This window comes from Loxodonta africana, chromosome 14 (assembly GCF_030014295.1).
Source record: "Loxodonta africana isolate mLoxAfr1 chromosome 14, mLoxAfr1.hap2, whole genome shotgun sequence".
Lineage (NCBI taxonomy): Eukaryota > Metazoa > Chordata > Mammalia > Proboscidea > Elephantidae > Loxodonta > Loxodonta africana.
The window spans coordinates 73,203,855-73,219,303 of record NC_087355.1 but is presented as its reverse complement, the minus strand read 5'-3'; the positions used below and the strand labels follow the sequence as shown (position 1 = coordinate 73,219,303).

At 42.1% G+C, this 15,449-nt stretch overlaps 1 protein-coding gene across 1 annotated transcript in view; it reads right to left on the bottom strand.

Annotated features, from left to right (window-relative positions):
* Nucleotides 1-2,036: 2,036 nt before the first annotated feature.
* Nucleotides 2,037-15,449, bottom strand: part of NTAQ1 (N-terminal glutamine amidase 1) — a 40,701-nt gene continuing 27,288 nt past the window's right edge. Inside the window, exon 6 of the mRNA XM_023545973.2 lies at nucleotides 2,037-4,978. Coding sequence (XP_023401741.1) covers nucleotides 4,950-4,978 — 29 coding nt within the window. The 3' untranslated portion in view covers nucleotides 2,037-4,949. The remainder of the gene's footprint in view (nucleotides 4,979-15,449) is intronic.

Genomic DNA, 15,449 nt, shown 5'->3' with positions numbered 1-15,449 from the left:
TCCCAAAGAGCAGCTGGTGTGTTCAAACCTCTGACCTTTCCATCAGCAGTCAAGCACTTAATCATTGTACTACCTATAAAAATTACAGCCTAGGAAACCCTATGGGGCAGTTCTACTCTGTCCTATAGGATCTCTATGAGTCAGAAGAGACTCGAGGACACACAACAACAACCTCTTTTTAACCTGCTCTTCTGTGGCCATTTCATATCTCACAGCATCAAAAAATGTGTCCAGCCGGAAGAGAATGAATTACCCAGGCCGAGTTCCTGTCCTTTGGGAGCATGCAGAGACAGCTGCAAGCAGATACTTGCAATTCAGAAGAGAAGGGCAAACATATTCCTCCAAACGACTATGTTCGTTTCAGGGTCCAAGCACAGTAAACCCATGTTCTCATTTCCTTTTCCACCGAAATAGCTATCTCTGCTCCCTGAAGAGGCCTTGGATTATTACAGTTCCTTAAATGTCCTGAAATTCTCAGGAGAGAAAGGAGGTTTTTTTAAGCAGGCACAACTTGGAGCTAGAAGACAAAAGGTTAAATTCTCCTAAGCTATGACAATGTAACTCATTTCCTGTTTTTCTCCACTGTCTAGACACCGACCTCATAAGCATTAACCATGAATCCCACCATCAGGTTAAAAATAGAAGTTTTAAATATGAAATGCGGTGGTGGATGATAGATTGTAGGTTTCTACCTTAGTCCACAAAATGACTACTTTGAAACAGGATTTTTTTGGGGGGGTGCGGGGGGTCTTCGTCATTAGCTTTTCCGCAAGTCCTGTGAAGCCGTATTTCAACGGCAGGAATACGGAACACCATTTTTCTCAAGAGTATATTTGCCCCTTGATAAAGCTCGTGTAATTCCACCACCCCCACCCTACCCCCCACCCTACCCCCCACCCCCACCCTACCCCCCTACCCCCAGTTTTTAGAAGCCACTTGAAGACATAATTATGGCAGCTTTCTCAGGTAATCACACAGACCAACATTAAGCCCCAAATAAATTTGTGCAACAGAAAACGAACGTGGATCTGACAGTTTTCTTTTTCTTCTCCTCATAACTTTTGGCTGTGTAAAATTGCCTGATAAATATTTTCTTTTGAACATAATTTCTCCAGAAAATATGTTTTTAAAAACTCCTTTAACAATCTTCAGGCACTGTTATGTAAGTGTGGAACATTTAGTATGCCACACTTCCCAAACTTATGGGGCCACAGAAACCTTTCATCATGGTAAGCCCGTAAACACCTCCCAGTAGACATGCTCTGTGGAATACCAGTCTACAAAACGTGGATTGGAGACATCTATTTTTTTTTCTGGTGGCACAATGGTTACGCACTCGCCTGCCTAAAGGTCAGTGAGTTCAAACCCACCCAGCAGCTCTGTGGGAAAAAGACCTGGTGATCTGCTCTGGTAAAGGTTATAGCCTTGAAAACCCTTTGGGGCAGTTCTACTCTGTCACATGGGGTCGCTATGAGTCGAAACCAACTTGACAGCACCTAACAACTTTTTCTTTTTTCTGGTTCCAGAGTTACATGAGGCTAGATCTCTTTTCTGACAACCTCAGCTATCTGAATCACAACATAAAAACTGAATGTAAACAAATATGGACTCTGCAATATTGCAATGGACCTCTTCTCTTTATCATTGGGATATAAATAGAAGTACGCCTTATACTCATGCATTTATCTTAGAATAAATGTATTCACTATGGTTTTTAATATTTATGTAGACAGAAATAAATATAGGTGAGTGCATATGCATGTTTTAGTATACATATGTATATTCCTTAGCTACGTCCACTGAGAAGGTCTAGAAGCAATGCCACTCCAGCAGCAATGAACACACCCAGTGCCAAGATCTTGGTCTCTAAATCCGTTCTCAAATAAAAGGAACTGATGCTTTTTGGAGAAAAGGTTGATTTCACAGTTGGAGCAGAAAACATACAAGATGAGCCTAAAACATCTGATAGTACTAAAAAATAAAAAGTACTTATGATGGTTAATTTTATGTGTCAACCTGGGTAGGCTATGGTTCCCAGTTGTTTGTCATGGAGTAGTTAATATTCAATTAAATCAGTTGACCTTAGGTACAGCAGATGACCTCCATAATGTAATGTAGTAAATGTAACGTAATCACGTTCCATAATGCAATCTAATGTAATCAATCAATCAGTTGAGGTCATATCAGTGTAGAGTGGATTCTAAACCTAATCACTTCTGAGTTATAACAAGATCAGAATAGATATGAACACACACAGGAAAGACAGATGCCATGTGAGGACTGTCTGAAAGCCAAGGGATGCTGAGGGCTACCAACTAGGAAGGCAGCAACATGGCTGAGACCCTTGTTTGAACTTTTAGCTTCTATAACTATGAGAAAATAAATTTCTGTTCTTTAAAGCCACTTACCTGTGGTATTTGTGTTACAGCAGCACTAAGAAGGCATTCAAAACCAAGGGGGCATGTTGTATGGACTCAATATTCATGAGTCCATACTAATATAAATAAATAAATGGGAGAGAAGGGACAACTCTTCCTTACTGAAGAATTCCAATTAATGAATGTAGAAGGAATTAAAGGACTAGAAAATCACCAATAGGCAAACACCACAGTAATAAGAACCATTTATAGATGCTAAATTTAGTGGGCCAAAGTATGAGAAATAAGACATTTGTATAGTCTCAAAGTTCTCTCTCCAAGATACTTACAAATTACAAAGGAAAAATTACTAGACACAATTTTATTTTCCCCATTTTACAAAAAAAAGCAAACTAACTCTCAAGGAGATGGAGATACCACAGCTTCATCTATCCTGAGACCAGAAGAACTACATGGTGCCCAGCTACCACTACCAACAATTCTGACCAAGGACACAATAGAAGGATAGAATGAGAGAAGAATGTAGAACAAAATTTTAATTCTTTAAAAAAGATCAGACTTACTGGACTGGTGAAGACTAGAGAAACCCCTAAGACTATTGCCCTGAGATATCCTTTAAACTTTGAACTAAGACTAATCCTGGAGGTCACCTTTCAGCTAAATAACAGATTGGCTCATAAATAAACAATATCGCTGAGTATTGTACTCCTTTAAAAAAAAAAATCATTTCTGAGAGACCAAATGATCAACAGTTACCCTAAAGCAAAGATGAGAAGGTAAGGGGCACAGGCAAGCTGGACTAATGGAAACAGAATAACCAGAATGGAAATAATGAAAATATTGAGACATTGTGAAAAATGCAATCAATGTCACTAAACAATATGTATAAACACAAAACAAAAAAACCAAACCCATTGCCATCCGATCGATTCTGACTCACAGCAACCCTACAGGACAGAGTACAACTGCCCAATAGGGTTTCCAAGGAGCAGCTGGTGGATTTGAACTGCTGACCTTTCAGTTAGCAGTCAAGTTCTTTAACCACTGCATCACCAGGGCTCCAGGAACAATATGTACAGAAATCGTTAAATGGGAACCTAATTTGTTGTATAAACTTTTGCCAAAAACACAATTAAATATTATGTTTAAAAAATAGCTATCTCACCAACTCTGCTTTTGTAAAGGGGAGGAAGGAGAGGTCAGGATTGATAACACATTACTTAGCTTTGGAAACTTTTTGTGCTAGTTGGCAGGCTCCTTGCCTTTTTCCTCACCTACAACTACCCTGAGTCACTGCCCAGCTACCAGGAACTCTAAAATCTGGGAAAACAACCTCTACTATCTACTTGGAGGTGGGGGTGAGATGAGACCGCCATCAAATAATAGCACCACAAAGCAGTAAACATGGATTTAAATTGATCCTTCTATGTCACCATCTAAAAAACTTTCTGTAGGCATGATGGATTTCTTAATAAGGCTAAGTTTAAAAGGCAGTGTCCCTGGCCTTGGAAAGCCTGCATTATGAAATAAACGGATACAGTCAACATAGGCACACTTTTAAGAGGCTGTGCTAGTTTAATTCTCCATTTGCACACACACCCTCCTCCATCCCCCACCCTCCTCGGTGGCCCATGGGTTGACCCCTGTCTTAGCTACCTATTGCTACTGTAAGAGAAATACCACAAGTGGATGACTTCAACAAACAGAAATTTTCTGTCTCACAGTTTAGGTGACTAGAAGTCCAAATTTAGGGCACAAGCTCCAGGGGAAAGCTTTCTCTCTCTGTCAACTCTGGGGCAAGGCCCTTGTCATCAATCTTCCCCTGGTCTAGGAGCTTCTTAGCACAGGGGCCCCAGGTCCAAAGGGCACACTCCAGTCCGCTCTTCTTGCTTGGTGGTAGGAGGTCCCTCTCCTCTCTGTTCCCTTCTCTCTTATCTCTCAAAAGAGACTGACTCAAGACACAACGTAATTCTGTAGATTGTGTCCTGCCTTATTAACATATCTGCCTGTAATCCTGCCTCATTAACATCATAGAGGTCAGATTTACAACACAGGATAATTATAACAGATAACAAAATGGAGAACAACCACACAATACTGGGAATCATGGCCTCCCCAAGTTGACGCACATTATTGGGGGACACAATTCAATCCATAAAAACCCCTAAGAACTGCACTACCCAGGCTCCCTTGCCCTTGACTTCTGGTTGGGTTTGGCCAGTGGGTGAAAACAGCTGGGAATTGGAGGGCAGGAGAAGGGAAGTCTGGATGTTTCTTCCCTTGCTCTCTCCACCTCTGTGGTCTGGCAATATCTTCTTTCTTCTCTTCCAACAGCTCGTTTCGGGCATCCCTCCCTACCCAACTCCACAGCTCCAACTCTCTCTGAGCTCCATGACACCATTTTCTCCCTATGTTCCTTCAGCCTTTGGGGTGGTAACAGCTTCCCTCTGTTGCCAGTTCTCAGGAGCTTTAACATCCCCACTGGTTTCCTCCAACCCAGGCTCACCTAGGTGAATAGCTCCTTCATTAAATCCTCTTCAAAATCCAGTGGAGCGTGTCTTAGATTCACTTTCAAGACCCTGACTGACACAGGAGCCATGCTGTAAAACCAAACAGATATAAACCTGGTCAAGGCTTAAAATGAAACCAAGAGTTAAATCAAGAGTGCCTTTAACTCTGTCAGAGCGACCCTTGGCTGGAGTTGTCTCTTCGGGGCACTGGGTTCTTAACTGCAATAACCAATTTGTTTATAAGATGCAATAATCCATTAGGGTCCATCCAATCAAAAAAATAAAATAAAACAGTTATCATCGAGTCAGTTCCAACTCATGACAACCCTGTGTGTTTCAGAATAGAACTGCACTCCATAGGGTTTTCAATAGCTGTGATCTTTCAGAAGTAGATTGCCAGGACTTTCTTCCAAGGTACCTCTGGGTAGATTTGAACCATCAACCTTTCAGTTAGTAGCCAGGCGCTTAACCCCTTGTGCTACCCGGTGACTCCCAATCCAGAAAAGTACCTTTAATAATAATTGGACAAGTACTTTAACTTTGAACTCCAGGAAGACCGCAAAATAATGTATTAAAAATTGTTAGACCCAACATTCTACAAAACACATGCCCAATTCTCCTCAAAACTGTAATGCTCATGAAAAACTGTCACAGACCACACGAGATTAAGGTAATATGACAAATAAATGCATTGTGAGATCCTGGATTGTATCCTGAAACACAAAAAGGAAAAACCAGTAAAATGCAAATAAAAAAATATAGTTAAGAGGAACGTACCAACGTTGGTTTCTTGGTTTTGACAAGTGTACCACGGTAACGTAAGATGTTAGCATCAGGGGAAACTGAAACTGGGGGAGGTATGTGGGAACTCTCTGTATTACGCAACTTTTTTGTAAATCCAAAATATTCCAAAGTAAGAAGTTTATTATTTTTTTTAAATGATAGTACCTTTACGATGGGGTGACAACTATAAACAGGGTAATAGTCAATTTAAGCATAAATAATTTACGTTCAACAATGAATGTTATAAAAAAAAATTTTTTTTTTTTTAAAAATGAATGTTACATACTGGGTTTTTAATATAAATTTTATATATACCTACCTCTTCATATCATTGGAGATCTGGTGGCACAGTGGTTAAGAGCTCGGCTGCTAACTAAAAGGTCAGCAGTTCGAATCCACCAGCCGCTCCTTGGGAACCCTACCGAGCAGCTCTACCCTGTCCTATAGGGTTGCTATGAGTTAGAATAGACTCCAATGGGTTTGGTTTGGTTTTCATATGTTGTTGTTAGGTGCCGTCGAGTTGGTTCTGACTCATAGCGACCCTATGCACAACAGAATGAAACACTGCCCGGTCCTGCGCCATCCTTACAATCGTTGTTATGTTTGAGCTCATTGTTGCAGCCACTGTGTCAATCCACCTCGTTGAGGGTCTTCTTCTTTTCCGCTGACCCTGTACTCTGTCAAGCATGATGTCCTTCTCCAGGGACTGATCCCTCCTGACAACATGTCCAAAGTATGTAGGACACAGTCTCGCCATCCTTGCTTCTAAGGAGCATTCTGGTTGTACTTCTTCCAAGACAGATTTGTTCGTTCTTTTGGCAGTCTACTGTATATTCAATATTCTTCGCCAACACCACAATTCAAAGGTGTCAACTCTTCTTCAGTCTTCCTTACTCATTGTCCAGCTTTCACATGCATATGAGGCAATTGAAACTACCATGGCTTGGGTCAGGCACACCTTAGTCTTCAGGGTGACATCTTTGCTCTTCAACACTTTCAAGAGGTCTTCTGCAGCAGATTTGCCCAATGCAATGCGTCTTTTGATTTCTTGACTGCTGCTTCCATGGCTGTTGATTGTGGATCCAAGTAAAATGAAATCCTTGACAACTTCAATCTTTTCTCTGTTTATCATGATGTTGCTCATTGGTCCAGTTGTGAGGACTTTTCTTTATGTTGAGGTGTAATCCATACTGAAGGCTGTGGTCTTTGATCTTCATTAGTAAGTGCTTCAAGTCCTCTTCACTTTCAGCAGGCAAGGTTGCGTCATCTGCATAAAGCAGGTTGTTAATGAGTCTTCCTCGAATCTTGATGGCTCGTTCTTCTTCATATAGTCCAGCTTCTCATATTATTTGTTCAGCATACAGATTAAATAGGTATGGTGAAAGAATACAACCCTGACGCACACCTTTCCTGACTTTAAACCTATCAGTAACCCCTTGTTCTGTCCAAACAACTGCCTCTTGATCTATGTAAAGGTTCCTTATGAGCAGTTAAGTGTTCTGGAATTCCCATTCTTCGCAGTGTTATCTATAATTTGAAATGATCCACACAGTCAAATGCCTTTGCATAATGAATAAAACACAGGTAAACATCCTTCTGGTATTCTCTGCTTTCAGCCAGGATCCATCTGACATCAGCAATGATATCCCTGGTTCCACATCCTCTTCTGAAACCGGCCTGAATTTCTGGCAGTTCCTCGTCAATATACTGCTGCAGCCGTTTTTGAATGATCTTCAGCAAAATTTTGCTTGCGTGTGATATTAATGATATTGTTCTATAATTTCCACATTCGGTTGCATCACCTTTCTTGGGAATAGGCATAAATCTGGATCTCTTCCAATCAGTTGGCCAGGAAGCTGTCTTCCATATTTCTTAGCATAGACGAGTGAGCACCTCCAGCACTGCATCTGTTTGTTGAAACATCTCAATTGATATTCCATCAATTCCTGGAGCTTTGTTTTTCGCCAATGCCGTCAGAGCAGCTTGGACTTCTTCCTTTGGTACCATCGGTTCCTAATCATATGCCACCTCTTGAAATGGTTAAATATCGACTAATTCTTTTTGGTATAATGACTCTGTGTATTCCTCCCATCTGCTTTTGATGCTTCCTGCCTCATTTAATATTTTCCCCATGGAATCCTTCACTAGGTTTTCATATAGAGAGTTATATATCAAATTTATATAAAAAACCTAGTACCCACTCCAACCCACTGTATACATACATACAGTGGGTTGGAGTGGGTACTAGGTTTTTTAATATAAATTTGATATATAAAACCTAGTATGTAATATATATTGTTGTAAGTAAATTATTTATGCTTAAATTGACTATTAACTTATTCAGTTATCACTCCAAAATACAGGTAGGAGCCCTTGTGGTACAATGGTTAAAGCACTCGGCTGCTAACCGAGAGCTCAGTGGTTTGAATCCACCAGCCACTCTTCAGGAGAAAGATTCAGCAGTCTGCTTCTGTAAAGATTAACAGCCTTGGAACTGTGGGGCAGTTCTACTCTGTCCTATAGGGTCACTATGAGTTGGAATTGACTAAATGGCAACGAGTCTGGTTTTGTTGTTGTTTTGGGATGATATGAAAACCCTTCATCATGCAGAGCTTACGAAAGTGTTGAGTGAACGGTCAATACAAAAGAGATTCCAATTCATTCATGCATGCACAATCCATTACCAAAAACCAAACCAAACCCGTTGCCGTCAAGTCAATTTTGACTCATAGCAACCCTACAGGTCAGAGTAGAACTGCCCCATAGGGTTTCCAAGGAGCACCTGGTGGATTCAAACTGCCAACCTTCTGGGTAGCAGCCATAGCTCTTAACAACTAAACCACCAGGGTTTCCACACAATCCGTTAGGAAGAAGTAAAACACCTAGCCACATAACTGCTAAGCTCCTTAACTTAATCGTCATCGTTCAGATTGTATAAGGGTGCTATTGAACGTCTCCCTCTGTTTGTGTGGCTTACAAAAGCAGGATGTCTTTTCATTCTATTTTTTTGTATCTCTTGAGTGGAACACTTAGGTTATTGAAAAGACAGAATCTTTGGTTTCAATTAGAAAGCGGAGTGCATCTGTGAAGACCCTAAGAAAGAGTCAGCCCCTCAGAGGGCAGCTTCCAACGGAACATGGAGTCCTTCAGACATCTGCACCGAATCCTCAGCCTTTAAGGCCTCATCCCTTCCATTCTCCAGGCTACAAAATGGGTCCATCTCATCAGGTATTAGCCCTTAACAAAGAGCAGTGGACACAGAGGGACTTAGGGGGCCATGGTAAAAATAAATTATGGGATTTATTCTTGATTATGGGATCTCTAGTCCCATGGTGAGGAGTTCCTGTGTGATGCAAACGGTTAAGTATTTGGCTACTAACTGAAAGGTTGGTGGTTTGACTCCAACCAAAGGTGCCTCAGAGGAACAGCCTGGCAATCTACTTCTAAAAGGTCACAGCCATTGAAAACCCCATGGAGCAGTTCTACTCTGAAGCACATGGAGTCACCATGAGATGAAATCAGCTTAACAGCAACTGGTAGTTCCACGGTGTATATAAAAAACACAGAGAGTGCCCAGTGCTATCCTACAGAATGAATCTTCCAGCCTAATCCTGTGGCTTCAAACTGCACAAAGATCATCCTCCAAGAGTTTAGAGCCCATTAAAAGCTTATTTCCCACCCCACTCCCTTGTTTGGGACCCATCCTAGAATCCCTGACCTCATCACCATCTCTGTGCGCCTGGCCCCTGGTTCATTTGTTTACCTCTCACTCACAGCTTCTGAACTTGTCTCTATATTCACTGCTCCTTTGGCCTTCATCTCATCTCTTATTTCTTGACCAAGAACTATACAGAATTTTGGTCTGCTTCTCACTGCTCCAGAGCACTCCCTGATCAACCTGGTAAAGCCAGACACTACCAGAGGGAAACTGGGTATGAATGGCCAGTAATTAATTTATCAAATCCGATCCTCAGCAATATTCTCTATTTGAGATACTAATGGCAAGTTTAAAGACGTTGACAAAGCACCTAATGCAAAAGTTACAAAATCATAAAAGCACTTTAGAAATTATTCCAAATAGCACTTAAACCCCATTCAATTAACAAAAAAGCCTACGACACAATTCTGCACCGTTCAATATATAATAAAACTTCCAAGCACTATCTGGTGGGAATGTAAATTTCCACTGTGTTTTGAGAACCATAAAAAGTCCATGCCCTTTGACTCATTAATCCCATTCCCAGGAATTTGCTCTAAGAAAATTATACTACTAAAAAAAAAGACTTATATACAGATGTTTGTTTATTTCCAAATTTCCAAGTAACTGCTGTGTTGGCACAGCAAAACACAACATTATTTTCTTCCATCATCCCTTTAAATTTATTCTTTCAAGGTTGTTGCTGTTGTTTTGGGGGGGAATAGAGGTAGCGGGGGCCCTGGTGGTGAAGTGGTTAAGAGCTCAGCTGCTAACCACAAGGTCAGCAGTTCCAACAAATAGCTGCAAAGCCCAGGTGCTCCTGGGAAGCCCTGTGGGGCAGTTCTACTCTGTCCTATAGGGTCACTACGAGTTGGAATTGACTCAACAGCAATGGGTTTAGGGGTACGAGAGAGGAGAGGAGTTTGCCCTTGACTCTGAATGAAAACTATTACAGGCCACTGACTGTACTGGTCACTTTCAGGCAATAACAGTCTGATGGTCACATCAAGTCATAAACACAGTCTCAGTAGAGTGATTCAGTGTGTCAGTCTATATGAATATTAACCAGAAATTTGGTTTTCATTCCAAGGATTTCTCAGCTAGAGCCAGCAGTTCCGGGGGGGCGGGGGGAACAGGGGACTCCCAAGCTGTTTTTCCACCATTCCCTCATATTTCCTCCCCCCACCCACTAGCTGCTGTTTTGGATACCATGTCAAAATGGACAAAGGAAGAAGAAGAGGTAAGTGGTTACATCTGGAAATACTTTAATTGGCCTGTGACTGGTAGTGCTCTAAGCTGGCTTCCTGCTCACTGGGCTTTGCAGCTATATAAAGCTGCTGCTCACTTGGCACTTCCGTGGGATCTTTGGAGGTTCCCATCTCTGGGGACCTCGCCAGAGTAATTCTTGGGACAAGAGTGAAGCATTCTATTCCAGCTGCCACTTACTCCCTCAGTCCCTGGCTCTCTGGCAATCCACTCCATTCAGACCTCACTGTTGGGGTTCCTCTCATCCTCTCAAAGGGTCCTCTTGGGCAGGACTGAAAATGACTCCAGCCTGGAATGGATAGAAAACTCCGTATGGATATACAATAGAATACTACTAAGCTATAAAAAGGAGCCCTGGTAGCGCAACTGTCAAGCATTCAGCTGCTAACTAAAAGGTTGGATGTTCAAACCCACCCAGCAGCTCCACAGGAGAAAGACCTGGCAATCGGCTCCTGTAAAGATTACAGCCTCAAAAACCCTATGGGGCAGTTCTACTCTGTCACATGGGGTCATAATGAGTCAAAATGCACTCAATGAAACCCAACAACAAGCTATAAAAAAGAACAAACTATTGATAAAAGGAGTAACTTGGATGGAACTCAAAGCTATTATGCTGAGTGAAAAAAACCAATCTCAGAAGATTACATATTATACGACTCCATTTATAAAACACTCTTGAACTGACAAAATTATAGTGAGGGAGAATGGATCAGTGGTTGCCAGGGTTAGGGTTGGTGTTCATGGCTGACTACAAAGGTATATAGCATAAGGGGGTTTCTTTGTGGTGATGGAAAAATTATGCACCCTGATTGTGGTGGTGATTACACAAATCTATACATAAAGAAACCAAAAATCCACACAACCAGACCAATAAAAGCAATATCATGATAAACAGAGAAAATATTGATATTCTCAAGGATTTCATTTTACTTGGATCCACAACCAATGCCCATGGAAGCAGCAGTCAAGAAATCAAACATATTGCATTGGGTAAATTTGCTGCAAAAGATCTCTTTAAAGTGTTAAAAAGCAAAGATGCCACATTGAGGACTAAGGTGTGCCTGACCCAAGAAACGGTACTTTCAATCACCTCATATGCATGTGAAAGCTGAACAATGAAAAAGGAAGACCAAAGAAGAATTGATGCCTTTGAATTATGGTGTTGGTGAAGGATATTGAATATAACATGGACTGCCAGAAGAACAAAAAAATCTGTTTTAGAAGAAGTACAGCCAGAATTCTTCTTAGAAGCAAGGATGGTGAGACTTCGTTTCACGTACTTTGAACATGTTGTCAGAAGGGACCAGTCCCTGGAGAAGGGCATCATGCCTGGCAGAGTACAGGGTCAGTGGAAAAGAGGAAGACCCTCAGCGAGGTGGATGGACACAGTGGCTGCAACAATGGGCTCAAACAGCAAAGATTGTGAGGATGGCGCAGGACCAGGCAGTGTTTTCTTCTGTTGTACATAGGGTTGCTGAGTCGGAACCAACTCAGCAACACCTAACAACAACATACATGTGGTAAAATTTCATAATAACACACACAAACATATGCACGTAAAAACTGAAAACCCAAATAAGATTCGTAGTTTAGTTAATAGTATCAACACCAACATTACTGCCAGATTTCCAGGTTTTGAGAACGTACTATGGTTATGTAAGGTGTTACTGCTGGGGAAAGCTGGATGAGGAGCACACAGGAACTCTCGCTTTTATTTTTGCAACTTCTTAGGAGTGGTAAATTATTTTAAAATAAAAGGTTAGAAAAATGGCTCTGGCCTGGTTCTCTCTCTCCATGGGGCCTACACTTGAGCCACAGGAATGACTCTCTCATCCTGTGCCCCCAAAGCCTGGGAGTGTTCTGCTGCCACAGGCCACTTTAATCAGTTCTCTGACCAGGCCCCCAACTCTAGAAAACATATTTCAAGTTCTCTGCATGGTCTCATGAAATCCTCTCTCATACCCTTGAGGTAAAAGATGTGGCACTCCCAGCCCTCCCTTTGGGGAGTGAGAGAGGGGTCACAATATGGCAACATCTCTCTCCATTGGCCTCTCTCACCATCTTCCCCTTGCCATGCTCTAACCCTTTTGTGTATTTCTTTGGGCTGAGGGGATCCAAGACTTAGGCAACAGGTTCACGAATATTCCCCTGGTGTAGCGGATGCTGCGGTACGCTGCACAGAGCTCCCCTTCAGGACTGAGACACATTTCCACAGCTGCGAAGTGTGTTGCTGACTGACAGCTCTCAGCTAAGTCTCTTTCCAAAAATTGCCCTAAACTGAAAAGAGCTACCTCTCCCGAGGTCACCTCCCCTTCCCAGGAGCAACCCGCATGCAATGACTGGTCTGTGTAGGCGTATAAAAACCCAGCCTCCTTGCCTCAATAGAAACTCTGCAGACCATCCCAGCTCCAGAGCTCCCTGTGGGATCAGCTGAGGTCTCTGTAATGACTGCACTGAAGTTCAACTCTTCCCTCTAACCAATCCTGCTTCCTTTATTCTCCCACAAATGTTGATCCCATAAACCTGCTGCACGTGAAATCTCCATCTCAGAGTCTTTCCCAAGGACCTAATCCATGACATTTGGTGAACTCTTATTTATGACGGTCAGTCTCACACCGACTTTGGAATCTGATTATCTTTTGAATTGGTGCCTCAAAATAAGAAACTACATTACACTTGTAACAGGAATAAACAATAACAACCAAAGAGAAATTAATTAGTAAATTAGAAAAATCAGTAAATCATTCCAAATCCACTTCATGGAATATTAAATAGCCATTAGAAATTAATATTTTGCAGCAAAAGAGTCCAGAAAAATGACCATGATCTAATAACACCAAGAGAATACAGAATTGCTTCTGGACTGAAAGGAATAGCAATAGAGGACTTTGGGGGAATATTTGCATATAGAGAGACTGGAGTAAAAAAAAAAAAAATTTTTTTTTTTTTTGGAGTACTGGATATTAAATAATATTGTTGCATCAATGTTAAATTTCTTGGGCATGATCATGATGTTGTAATTATGTAGAGGAATGTCTTTGTTCTTTGGAAATCCTGCTGAAGTATATCTCACGATGTCTGAAACTTGCTTCCAAATCATTTACCAAAATAACATAGAGAGAAAACACGTGCTTTTCCCTGCAAAGGGCAAGAATGCTCACTCGCAGCAGAGATCCTTTCCTGTGCTAAATGCTCCCCCTTGTGTACCAAGACAGGAGAATGCATTCATCCAAACGTTGCCTGCCTTGAGAATTCTCCTCTTTTAACTATCTATTTGGGATCCAATGGACAACAGCAACCAGAAGGTCAGAGAGCAAGCTTAGGGGGCAGTGAGTTTATGTCATGGTGGAGGACCAGTTCAGGAAAGGCGGGTGAGAATGGTGGCCCCACTTGAACAATATAATCAAGGAAATTACATTGTACATGTAGAAATTGTTGAACTGGTGTATGTTCTGCTGTGTACATTTTCAACAACAACAAAAGTAAATTTTTTTAAATATATTTTAAAACTCTCGGGATACAGGCACTGGAAAGGACTATTTCCCCAGGCATACCTTTCCTCACACATAATTTCAAGGAAATCAACTTGTCTAGTTCTCCTCCAACTTTTCTGCTCACCTTTGTGCCTCCTCCAGGCCTTCTGCCTTTGAAAATCTAAGCATGGCCCGCCAAGGCAAGTCCTCCTCAGGCCCCATGTCAAGATTCCCAGTGAATCTCTCTATCCTTTCCCTCTTACTCTATCTCCCTTCCCTTTAACCAACCTATTCTCTGATAGACAGTTTCTCTTGGTCTTAGAGATACAAAATTATGAAGACATAGTTTCTGCCTTTTACGAATTTACAGTCCATCATGGAAGGGCAGTGACTGTCCCCCTCCCTAAAATGCACACATCCTGCATACGGACTTGCTTTTCCTGATTGCCACACTTCTACCCGCAATGTAGCAACTGAACGCTTTCCTTACTCACTGTCAATATCTGACACCACCGTTGCTTCTGATCATAAATTCATCCACAGTAAAGGAAGGAAGTCCGTGTGCAGGTGTCCCCAGGATTGTCTGGCTTTACCATGTTCCCCATAACCCAGGAGAAGCTAATCTGATGGACCGCAGGATGGTCTACTGAAGGCTCGGGTACACCCCTTGATGGGAGACACCACCTGGTGATGCTGAAGCTCTGTCCTACAAGATTCATCCCCTGAACCTGTGACAGTGCTGCCAGAACCCACAGGGCTGGGACCCAGGAGTGGAGGCGAGTGCATTTCTCACTGTTTCACCCAATGACCCACACTCTCTCCAAATGCCTGCTTCCCACCTCTGTGGCTTTGTAGCAAATCCCTTTCTGCTTCATGTAGCAAGAGTGATTTCAGTTATCTGCCACTGAAACCTGACCAAGTGCTTGCCGAATCAGAATTTCCCAGGGAAGAGTCTGGGTATCTGCTTGGAATGAACCTTATACTTGCGAAAGTTTTAAATTCATTGATAAAGGCTCTCTGCAGTAACTACAAGGTCAGGAATTTCTCCCAGGTTGTGGTGAAGGGCAATGCTCAGCTCCTGCCTCACAACAGCAGACACGTCTCTAGTGACTGGAATTTGATTACAGAATGTGGGGCTGAATGGGAACTGGGTAAGGTGGATGAGCAGACAGTTCCTGAAGCTGGGTTGCCTGAGTTCAAAGCCTACCTCTGCCACTCACAAGCTATACGGCTTTGGGCAAGTTATTTTACCTCACTGTGCCTTGGTTGGGAGAAGTTCTGGTGGCACCGTGGTTAAGCAATCGGCTGTTAACCGAAAGGTTGGCAGTTCGAGCCCAACAGC